Source organism: Symsagittifera roscoffensis, chromosome 3, assembly GCF_963678635.1.
Source record: "Symsagittifera roscoffensis chromosome 3, txSymRosc1.1, whole genome shotgun sequence".
In the NCBI taxonomy this organism is placed as follows: Eukaryota; Metazoa; Xenacoelomorpha; order Acoela; family Convolutidae; genus Symsagittifera; species Symsagittifera roscoffensis.
Window position 1 is genome coordinate 16,438,056 of NC_087064.1, and position 11,875 is coordinate 16,449,930.

At 42.6% G+C, this 11,875-nt stretch overlaps 2 protein-coding genes across 2 annotated transcripts in view; one reads left to right on the plus strand and one right to left on the minus strand.

The window, feature by feature from the left end:
* Positions 1-6,904, minus strand: part of LOC134841270 (inactive phospholipase C-like protein 2) — a 28,882-nt gene extending 21,978 nt beyond the window's left edge. Inside the window, exons 1-2 of the mRNA XM_063857144.1 lie at positions 6,513-6,904; positions 6,161-6,443 (exon numbers count right to left, since the gene is read on the minus strand). Coding sequence (XP_063713214.1) covers positions 6,161-6,443; positions 6,513-6,789 — 560 coding nt within the window. The 5' untranslated portion in view covers positions 6,790-6,904. The remainder of the gene's footprint in view (positions 1-6,160; positions 6,444-6,512) is intronic.
* LOC134842330 (uncharacterized) overlaps positions 1-11,875 on the plus strand; it is a 405,874-nt gene that overhangs the window by 48,243 nt on the left and 345,756 nt on the right. The gene's annotated exons all lie outside the window — the stretch shown is intronic.

Genomic DNA, 11,875 nt, shown 5'->3' on the forward strand with positions numbered 1-11,875 from the left:
GCAGCTATTCATGGCTGATTTCGCCGTAGAACCCCTACGATCTGTTGATGAGCAATCTCAGCATAGCTCGTCCATCTGAGCCATATGTTGTAGTCTGATCAAAATATCGTAAGCAATCAAGCTCGCTGAACGTGTTGGGATTCTGGAGATGGATGAAGATCAACAATTTCCCAGAAACTATCAAATGATGTTGACTATTGTCGAGAAAATTGACTCCATTCCGCGGCGAGTGTTTTCGCGTAGTGACTTTTTGGTCGGTATCAGCAATACCTGAGACTTTCGAACCAAGGATCGTGTCGGTCAAGTATAGTTCCTTCCTTGACGTTCGGTGACTTAAAAATAATTGTGTAGACAGACGGTCCAAGCAAAAGATCAGTTTTATTAGGCTTGTCGAGAACTGAATCTGCTTAGTTGTAGTACCTGGTCTTTTGTAGGTCTCTGACTGCAATTTGTGTATTTGGATGCTCGTGATGTTTTCCAAAGGCATACAGAAAGCTTTGAAACTTTGTTAATGTTAGACAACCTTTCCCTATTTCAGATGTATGTCTGTGGGGCTTGAATTGTAGTCTTACTTTAAAAACCTGTTTTCACATGGTAGCAGGAGAATGTCAAGTAACAATTCAAAAGCCCCACCTCCATGGGACGATGATAAACCCTTCCAGTCATGGAAATCAGAAGTCAATTTGTGGGCCCATATTACAGATATTGCCCCTGCGAAACAAGGCGGAATTATTGGCCTGTCTTTGAGTGGTAGAAAACCGGAAGTTGCTCTGGAGCAAGAAGAATCTGTTTTGATTAGCGAGGATGGAAAAGTCAGGCTCTTTTCTAAACTAGAAGAAGAATTCTCCCATGAAACCAGCGATTTGCTTTATCAAGCGTACGAAGAGTTCGAGGGTATCAGAAGAGGATCCTCTGCTGTATCTGAGTATATTATGAGTTTTGAAAGAGCACATGCGAAGTTGCTAAGCAAAAAGTAAGTTGCAATACCTGATGTTATTCTAGCGCTTAAGTTCCCTCATTGTGCCAATCTTTCCCAACAAGACATACGTGCTATTCTAGCTGTGACAACAGATCTCACTTTCGAAAAAACCAAGAGCTCTTTGAAAAGGATTTACCGGAACAATACCACCAGCTCAAGCACTGATGGACCTACCTTAAAAGAAGAACCGGCTTTTGCAACTAGACAGATGGTTGACTTGGAACAACCCGCTGATACCGCCTCATGTCTTCGAAATGGCGAGATCGGGGAAGAAATTCAGGGTTCAGAAATAGAGGGATTTCAAAATAGAAGCTACAGAGCTGTTGGTAACCGCAGAGAACAATCGAGCTCACAGAAACAGTTGAATCCGTTTCACAACAGTGTGAAAGTGTCAACATGGGCGGTCTGTGGGTCCCGTTATCACTGGGCCCGGAATTGTCCAGAAAACACTCATGTAGAGCCGAGTAGGGAGCCTCCTCTGAAGAAACGCAGTAAAGATCCGGAGGACGAGTCGGAACAAGTGTTTCTGACGCTTGCGATCTCCTGCTCAAGTCTGGCCAAAGAGTGTGCAGGAAAAGGTATTTTAGACACAGCTTGCACTTCTTCAGTAGCAGGAGAACAGTGGTTGAAGTCGTATCTAGAATTTTACCTTCAAGTCTGAAGAAACTGTTAATGTACGAAGATACTAGTTCTGTAATTGTTTTCGGAGACGGAAAACGTCAGAAAGCTACTAAACGTGTCCTTATTCCGTCGAGAGTTGGACACGTTGATTGCCTATTGAAGTGTGAGATTGTTGATGGAACTTTGCCTGTGTTACTCAGTGTGAAATCACTGAAAAACGCGGATGTTGTGTTGTTCTTGCGGGATAATTGCTTGTCTATTGGAGAATCCGGTGAAAAAGTGCATCTAACGGTGTGTTCTACTGGCCATCTTGCTGTTGATTTAATACCGACAGGAGCAGAAAATCTATCCCGAGTTTTCCTGGCGTCTGCTTTGGAGAAGACAGATCTGTTAAAACTGCATAAACAGTTTGATCACTGCTCAATGGAGAAGTTGAAATCGTTGCTCGTTAATGCTGGTAACTGGTGTCAAAAGACTGAAAATATGGTAGAGGAACTTGTCTCAGAATGCGAAGTATGCGTTAAATTTGGACGAGCAAAAGCAAGACCAGTCGTAAGTCTTCCTTTGACGACGCATTTTAACCAAGTCGTTGCAATGGATTTGCATGAGTTGACCAGTATTGGTCATAGCACCTACTATCTCCATGTCAACGACCTTTTTACGGAATACAGTGCAGCTACCGTAATTTACGACAAGTTAGCAGAGACAATAATACATGGTTTTCTCACAATTTGGTGTTCTGTTTATGGTAACCCCGCGAAGGTTTTAGCAGACAATGGAGGTGAGTTTTACAACAATAGTTTTGTGACGATGTGCGAAAATTACGACATCGACATTCTGACAACGGCGGCAGAAAGTCCTTGAGCTAACGGAGTCTGTGAACGGCACAACAGCGTTTTCACAGAAGTGTTTTTGAAATTACGATCTGAGGAAGGCAAAACTTCCAGAACTGACGATGCACTTTTGATCAAATAGGCCGCACATGTAAAGAATTGTTTACACATTTCTTATGGTTTTAGACCTTATCAGCTAGTTTTTGGCAAAAATCCCAGTCTTCCTACCGTTATTACGAACCGTCCACCTGCACTGGAGAACTAAACGCAGTCAGTTTCTGTCGCACAACACTTGTCGTTGCTCCACCGAACACAACTGGCTTACCTTGAAGCTGGGTCATCCAACAGAATAAAGCGGGCTCTTAAGAGTAACGTCGGAAGTGACGCCGGACCTTTTTCAAACGGCAAAAAGAGTTACTACAAAAGAGAGAAGAGTAATGTGTGGCAAGGACCTGGAAGAATTATCAGACAAAACGGAAAAATCGTGGTTGTGCGTCAAGGAGGTTTTGTTTCTAGAGTACACCCAACAAGGTTTCGAAAGTGTGCACATACAATAGAAGAAAAAGTCATCGACGAAAAGAATTTGTAGAAACAGAAGTCCTTGAGGAATACTCATTTGACTGAAGAACGCTCTGTGTGCTCATAAAGTCGAGTTTCTGCTTCTCCGTCAGAAGAAGGAGTCGAAGACTCGCTCGTTCCTGTTGTTTCAAGTGTCCCGGCTGTAAGCCATGCCGACTCACCCGTGACTCTGCCGTCCCTGGCTGAAAACGAGGCAGTTGTTGAAGATCAGGAATTATTACAAAATCGAGTGTTGACAAAGCGAACCTTTTTCCTGGCAAGAACAAGATTATCATGTTTTCTTTCACCGGAGAAGATGAATTCGATCAAGGGAGAATTGTGAGTAGAGCGGGGAAAGCAACAGGAAAGCATAAAAACTGGGTCATTTTAGAGTGTCAAAAACCGGACCATTTGGCGGGGTCAACAGGTGCTATTGATTTGTCATCCAGCGTCACAACTTGGGAGGAAATAGAAGATGACTTATGCCTCTTGACAGAAACCAAACTTCATGGTGATTATCATGACGCGAAACTAGACGAACTTGAAAGCTGGAGGTTTTTCAAAGTTTTCACAGAAGTGCAAATGAAGAATCAGCCATATCTCGAAACACGTTGGGTTTGCATCTTGAAAGAAGGAGGACAGAAAAAGGCGAGGTTAGTAGCTAGAGGGTTCCAGGATCCTGCGAATAATGTCCGGGTCAAAGATTCTTCTACTTGTTCACGAGAGTTCCTTCGTGTATTGTTAGCAATGTTCACATCACAGCAAGGCTGGGAAACCGGTTTTTTAGATGTAAAAACGGCCTTCCTCCAAGGTTCGGAACTAAACCGGGAAGTCTTTGTTTTACCGCCCTTTGAAACTCAAAAAGTCAGATTGCTCTGGAAATTGAAGAAAGCGGTTTATGGTCTGTCAGACGCTCCACGAAAGTGGTTTGATCGAGTTGTAAAAGAATTGGTGTTGTCCGGATGTAACCTGTCCAAATTCGACATCTGTGTGTTCTATTTGACGAACAATAGGGTGTGTGAAGGTGTACTGACTGTGCACGTCGATGTTTTTGGTGGGCCGGCTCTAGAGTTTTCAAAGAGTCAGTGGTCCATCATCTAGAGACGGTTTTCCAAATAGGTAAAACACAAGAACTGCCGTTTCGTTATCTTGGAACCGATATTACACGTAGGCGTGACGTTGGATGCGTGTTGAATCACGTGAGTTATGCAGAAAACATGTCAGAGATCGTTATTGATGCCGATTGTGCGCTAGACAAGTCTCTCTGCACCACAAAGGGAGAACTCGACCTTTCTGAGATTGAACATTGACGTTGGAAAAGTGATAGTTCCAGTGCGGTTGTTTTGAAGAGCATCTATTGTCGCTGTGAGGTTGGCTAGAACTGCCATGAAGAGTTGTAAGATGCTTTTTTTTCAATTTATTACGGTGATGTTGAAGGACATTACTGGATGCAGTGACTGGTAGACAAACAATTGAAGCACATCCTATTGCTGGTCACAAAATTCTTTCGTTCTGATTTTGTCATCGATCTGTAATTCTCACACTGCCAAATTGGATGTCTGTCTGACCAAGTTTGAACTTTACACTAGGTTAAAGAAAATCCATTAGAAATTTTCTGGTGAGATCTGCTCTATTCTATTGAGAACATCTGCTGATCACGCTCAGGTTTGCGGAGTCCAAAATGAGATTTTTCAACCAGCTCAAAAACACTGATATTGTTGTCTAAGAATCCAATGAGTCAATCTAAGCATCAGTCCCATCGCCAGCAGGTTCCTATGTTTTCTGAGTGTCAGGACTGAGGTTCTTGAACAGAATGAAAGGCCATATATAGTTTTCCACTGCTCTTCCGAGTGCCTTGATCGATTACAGTCTTATTGATGATTGAGCTTTGCAGACGAAGTTGAGATAAGTTATCCGTTCGAACTGCAGTGAATCCATGGATCCTTGACATGAGCTTCCGAAGGATGACTCGATCATTTTTGCTTTTCTACTCTAGCATTTGAAGCGCTACCTCGTAGTTGCTTTGTCGTCTCCAAGTTCACAATAGTAAAGAAGCAGCTCGTCAAACAGCTCTGAGATACCTCAATTTCTGAACGGGTGACAGCTTTTCATGGTTACAGACACTTAATCAATATGATCAATGAAGCTTAGCCAAGCAGTGAAATTGCCAATGAAGCTAGGCAGACTGATCTGCTGCAATCTTGGTGCGATTTTTGTAGGTTTGATCTGCGTAGTTGCAAAAGGTTGATAGGTTGACTTGATGCGACTATCATTCTCTTTGCGACTTGATCATCTTCTGCATCATTAGTGATAGGGTCAAGCAGATAGTGATCAGCAATTGAGGATTGAGCCATGCAATGCTCAAGCTCACTCATTTCATCGCTGAAGTCGCCTTGGTTGTGATTGAAGTGAGAGAAAAGGTAGCTGACTTGAGAAACTTGCAGTTTCAGAATTCCCGGACAACTAACAACAGCTTTGAGCTAGTTGAAGCTTCTCCATAGCTGATGGAGTTTGACTTTATGTAGTATGCTCCGTCAAAGTGCTTGGTTAAGTTGTGAGGGGTACCAGAATGAATACTTCGCGATAACTGGAAAGCGACTGTATCAAAGAAATTTGAATTAAAGATTATTTTGTTACTACAAACTGCGGGTGAACTAAATGAATGAATTATGGGAAAAATAACATGCGTTTTCAATTGAGTTTACAAACAAAAAATTTTTCACTTGAAACGTGCAGAGTCTGCTATAACAGCAAGGTTTCTCGTGATCGTGTGGCTGAAGCAATAAAAATTACTGATATTTATCTCTTAATTATTGAATAAACTTATTTAAACTTAAACCAAATTCTTTGATGTTATCGCCAAAAAAAACATTATCACTTAATCTCAAAAACGTTCAAAAACTGACCTAGCTCATTAGAGAAACCGCACGGTGTTTACAAAAATTTCCAAAAACAATTTGAAATTTTTTTTGTGCGTCAAAATACTGCCTTTCCAATGTCGGCTACTATATTTAAGTAACTTCGGGGCTTCCATATAATTTAATTTCCTTAAAATATAATCTACTTAAAATATAATCTACTTAAACTAGAAAAAACTTCATGTACACAACTATTTTGTTTACCTTTTTCCATCTACTCGGATTAAAACAACAAATTTTCAAATGCTAACATTGCTGATGCAGCATATTCATTGCCAAATGACGGACTCCTTGTTGAAACTTCGACTGATGCTCTGTGTAACGGTGAGGCGGGGAGTTGTTCAGGTGACATTCTTCCTGTCGAGTTAGTAGGGGTTGTTGTTGTCACCCTTTCGCCCGCTGATGACTCTATTAGGCGATGAAACTCTTCCGAGAGCCACATTCCCCGAACAGTGTGCTCATGGGAAGTCGCTCTGTAAACCAGGTAGCGCAACCCCACCAGCCATATATCGGCAGAATCATTTGTAGTTGCGACTAAACAAAATTCAACTCACGTCGAATAACATTTGAGCTAAATAAGTCAGAAAAAAGTCGAATACTTACGTAATTCAATACTTTGATTGCTCAAGAAAATTGTCAGACTGTAGGATATTGCACTCGATGGAAAAATATTATTTCTGTTTGGATTAACACCTCTTTTCACTCTCTTAATATCTGCTATTAACAATTTAGAACCCCTTGTTCGCGTTGGGTACCATGTTATGGAACACAGATTTGTACTCAGTTTGTAGACTCGAGAAAATTTTTTGTGCCCGCGAAGCTTCTGGAAAGCACAGCCTTTCTGCATTTGCTTATAACAATACTGCTCTTCAAGAACCATGCTTGCATTATCTATTCAAATCGCCACGTTTCTATAACTTGAGGCAAGCTCATATAAAGAGTTTCAAATATCAACAGTTTCATGAAAGCCGGTAGAATTACTACATCTTCTCTGAAAAATATTCTGCTCTTTTCTTGAAATCAGTGAATAGCCAACTGACAATTGGAAAAGAAACCTTCAACTTTTGAGAAACCTTCAACTATTGAATTTCGAAAAAAAAAATAGATGGCCTTAAAGCTCTTCAAGTTTGTGGAACTTTGATTGATTTTTTAAAATAAAATTAACCAAATTTGATAAAACTGGATCAATAGGTTATACCTTTATTTCGCCGGGAAAACCGATAGTTAATTTCCGTTTTCGAAATTAGATGTCGATCACGTTTTTCGTGATCTTTACATTTTTGCAGTTCGATAATGGATTTTGCCTTCCTTTTAACAAAAGAATTGAAGTGAACTAAAACAAAAAATCAAAAGTCAAACCGCGAAAAAATAATTTAAAAAATCACGAAGTCCTATATAAGAATAATCACTACGTTCATTTCTCTTAATACGAAATGTTACGGTAACAAAAGGGAGATGAGTTCTTTAAGGCGTTCGTAATAGGATAGAAATTTTATACAACTAATAGACGCGTCGATCCTCTTTGTGTGCCAGTCGGTCATATTTGGAAGTTTGACCTTGAGGAATACGAACTACGTAATTTAATTTTTCAAAAATTCGAATTGAGCCTGTCATGCCCAACTTTCTCGCGAAAACTTAAAATCTCAGAAAAACAAGATCAGAACGACCGAATAACAATCGCGGGAAAGTGGTCAAATTAAGCAGCGGGAAATTGCTATTCGCAATTTCCGACATCTAAATAATACCAGAGTAGAGCTGTCCTATCTTGATACAGAAAACAAAGAACATCGAAATTCAGTTGCACCAGAGTGAACCTTCGGTGGAAAGGTGGACAACCGAGGTGTCCCAATGGTCCAGAACCAAAACTCCATTCTCGAGATAAAACTTGTTCGATTAGAACTTATTGAACCAAACTTAATTCCCCAATTATTCTCAAGTTGCTTACTAATTTAGTTACCTCTAATTCTCGAGTGTGCTGGTATGTGAGTTCCCAATTTAATTTTCTTGAGTGTGTTTTATGATTGTTATGTTGAGGTCAGGAGAGTTTTAGGTTCATCCATCTGAAATGGATCAACGTTCCACTGTCTAATAAAAAGTAAGCATACGGACTGTTCCGACCCTGTTTTTAACGGCGTTCGCCTATTTTGGGTATTTTGAGACCTGAGTATGGGGACGTTCTTATTTTCTAGAGTGGGGGGGGGGTGGTATTTTGGTAGAGGCCTTTAAGCTGTAGCGGGTTTTTAGTCTCATGTCGCAAGTGAACCGAATTGGCTCCGACCGTTCGAGGTAGAAAAACACAAGAGATAGTGTCCCTGACTCTTGAGCCAATAGTTATAGGGCCTAGTTTTCTTTAACCTCATATGTGACCGAAGTAAGCGACTGTTAAATAGTCTTTTTATGGCGCTCCTGGGTGTTTTTCAGATAGCTTGCAACTTAGCTGGACCACTAGAAGACTTAATTGGAAGAGGTGACCAGTCGACTGGGAAAGTGGTTCACAGGGACTTAGCTGGACCATTAGGAGACTTGACTGGAACAGGTGCTGGTGATCAGGTGCAGGACAAGTCAAGGAAACAACCAGCACGGAATCAGAGCAACAAGAGAGGACGGGGCTGTTCTCAAGTTGGTCAAATGGGTATCGTTAAAATCCACATTACATTATAGGAGATTAGGGTAAAATTGGATAAGCGGAACCCCACTGTTTTGAGGAACGTTTTTACTCAAGCAGGCCTGGCAACAGGTTCTACTGTTTTCTCTCAAGAGGTTTAGCACCCGTCGCTTAAGGTAATTTTCGGCTTAAGAGGGGGGCTAAAAAGGGGGAGGTTAGAAGGGGGGCTAGTTAGGTTAGAGGTTGGCGGTTGTAAATTATAAAAAGGGGGGACACATTAGAGTAACTAATTGATCGACATCGTCGATCTATTAACATTAGAATCTTGCACGCGTTGAATCTAAGAAGCGGATATCCAAATTGAACATCGAATTAAGGTAGGTATCCTGGTCGGATCGGATGGGGGGAACGGAAGTAGACAGTGTTTGTGATACCCCATAAGATCGCTAGCAGGAGGGAGGAAAACGCGTGGCAATCAGGTACCAGACGTTTGTTTTGTTCAAATAAAAGGTTGACACAAGTCACCTTTGAATTTTAGGTGGGTTTATTTCTCTGTTTTTATCATTTTTTTCTTTCCCTGTTTAAATTTTCAAGCTTTTTATAAAAAGTTTTAATCGGTTTTGAACAAACAGGTGATCACAAAACACGCCGAGCAAATTGGGTTTCAACTTGCATCAAAAAATTAAAAGGGAGATAAATACAGGGGGGTTGGTAATTCTAACTTTTGGCCAGTAAGATTGGGTTTTTTGGAGAAGTTTTTACTAGAGCTCAAGTGGTGGTGCCAGTTACACTGGTTCAAGAGTCCCGACAACGAAAGAGAAGAGTTCCCACTGTCCCAACACTCAGTGGAGAAGTCCTGGGACAGTACCGAAAAGTCTTGGGACAGTGGTCTTGGGACAGGCAGTCTTGGGACAGTGGTCTTGGGAAAGGCAGTCTTGGGACAGGCAGTCTTGGGACAGGCAGTCTTGGGACAGGCAGTCATGGGACAGTAGTCTTGGGACAGGCAGTCTTGGGACAGGCAGTCTTGGGACAGGCAGTCTTGGGACAGGCAGTCTTGGGACAGCAGTCTTGGGACAGGCAGTCTTGGGACAGGCAGTCTTGGGATAGTGGTCTTGGGACAGGCAGTCTTGGGAAAGGCAGTCTTGGGACAGCAGTCTTGGGACAGTGCAGTCTTGGGACAGGCAGTCTTAGGACAGGCAGTCTTGGGACAGGCAGTCTTGGGACAGCAGTCTTGGGACAGGCAGTCTTGGGACAGGCAGTCTTGGGACAGGCAGTCTTGGGACAGTGGTCTTGGGATAGGCAGTCCTGGGACAGCAGTCGTGGGACAGGCAGTCTTAGGACAGGCAGTCTTGGGACAGTGGTCTTGGGACAGGCAGTCTTGGGACAGGCAGTCTTGGGACAGCAGTCTTGGGACAGTGCAGTCTTGGGACAGTGGTCTTGGGACAGGCAGTCTTGGGACAGGCAGTCTTGGGACAGGCAGTCTTAGGACAGGCAGTCTTAGGACAGGCAGTCTTAGGACAGGCAGTCTTAGGACAAGCAGTCTTGGGACAGGCAGTCTTGGAACAGTGCAGTCTTGGGACAGGCAGTCTTGGGACAGTAGTCTTGGGACAGGCAGTCTTGGGACAGCAGTCTTGGGACAGTGGTCTTGGTACAGTGCGGTCTTGGGACAGGAAATCTTGGGACAGTGGTCTTGGGATAGTACCTAAGAGTCTTGGGACAGTACCAGGAAGTCTTGGTACGGTACAAAAAAGTTGTGTGACGGTACTAGAAGGTCTTGGGACAGTGCGAAAAAGCTCAACGCTCAATTAAAAGCAAAAGGACCGGTCCGAACAATTAAATCGCGAAAGATCCATTTTATTAAGATCACGAATTGGAGATTTAATTTACTCAAGAGAATTAGGAATCTTTTTAGAATTTTCATTCGTAGAATAGAAATTTGTGGATTTTAATATTGTAGATAGAAAAAATTGTAAATAAAAGTTAAGAGGCGAAGTAGGGTACCAATAGCAGAAAAAGAATTCTAGAGTCAAAGACAAAATATAACTCCTCGCAACAAAAATTGATGCCGTCGGACCAAAAAGTAACAAGAAAGAACTTTTTGGTGAGCATGGTCAACACAAAAAGCGCAAAGAAAAACAAGACGAGAGGAAGCGCTGAAGAGGGACGAACGGAAATTGACCAGGAGACACCAGATCAGAGTGTTGATGAGGTGGACAAGAAGAAAATGGAGTCGACACCGATGCCGAATGTAGAAGAACAAAAGCAAAAGTCGATGGAATTCTCACCGATAAACACTGTGGAGGTTACGACGGGCAATACGCCGGAAATCATAAAGAACGAGTCTCAAACGAAAAGAACGTCATTCACAGAGACGTTCGCCATGATGGTTGGAATGAAATCAAGAGACACAGTGGAGGACGAAACGAAGGCCGAGAAAGGCAAAACGTTTGGAACAGTTTCCACGATAACAACAGAAGCCAACCAAGGCGATGATCAGGTCAAACATGGAGCAACAGCTAGTCATGGGGCAACAGCTGACCATGAAACAACAACTCCTCTAGAGCTGGGCAATTTAATGGCAAAGCTAGATCAGATAGACAAAAAACTTAGTGCAGCGAGGAGGATTGAGAAGTGATAAAGAAGGAAATGAGATACATTAAAAACGAGTACCTGGACAACTATTTTAACTTGGCAAGGGCGACGGAAAAAAAGCTTCAGCAGATGTCAGACAAGGTAGTAGAAGCCACTGACAAAGACCGAGAGGAGAATATCAACAAAGACATGCAAGCAATGAAGCAACGGTATGACACCGTGAACAGCAAGTTAGGGAGTCTAGAGACGAGAATGGACACAATGAGCAAGGACCAGGCTGAGAGCTCATGTGCCATACAGGCCAAACTGGATGCCACCTTGAGAAACTCTACATCGCAAGACAGGCCTGTAACAGATCGAACGCAAGGTAACAGAATTGATTTCGTGGAACCACAACGGAACAAGCGGGAGTCAACACCATTACCGTTACCCCGGGATGCAGCGAGCATCGGTCCAGGGGGGGCAAGACAATTATTAAGAGTGGGACCTCAACTACTACAAACGGCCCGGGGGACTCCACGACAAGCAACAAAGTGGGACCTGATGCCATGACGTGGGCTAGCACCTGAGAGATGATGAATAGGACATTGGAGGCGTTCGCTACGAGAAAAACTGACTCGAGTGAAAGAGGAGGTAGCAAATCCAGGAAAACGTTCAAGAAGCCAAAAGAATTTAAGGACGACACAGACGGATGCATCGACACCTGGGTAGAAGTCATGAGACTACATTTGGAACAGGAAACTTGAACGACGAGAGACAAGCCTGCACA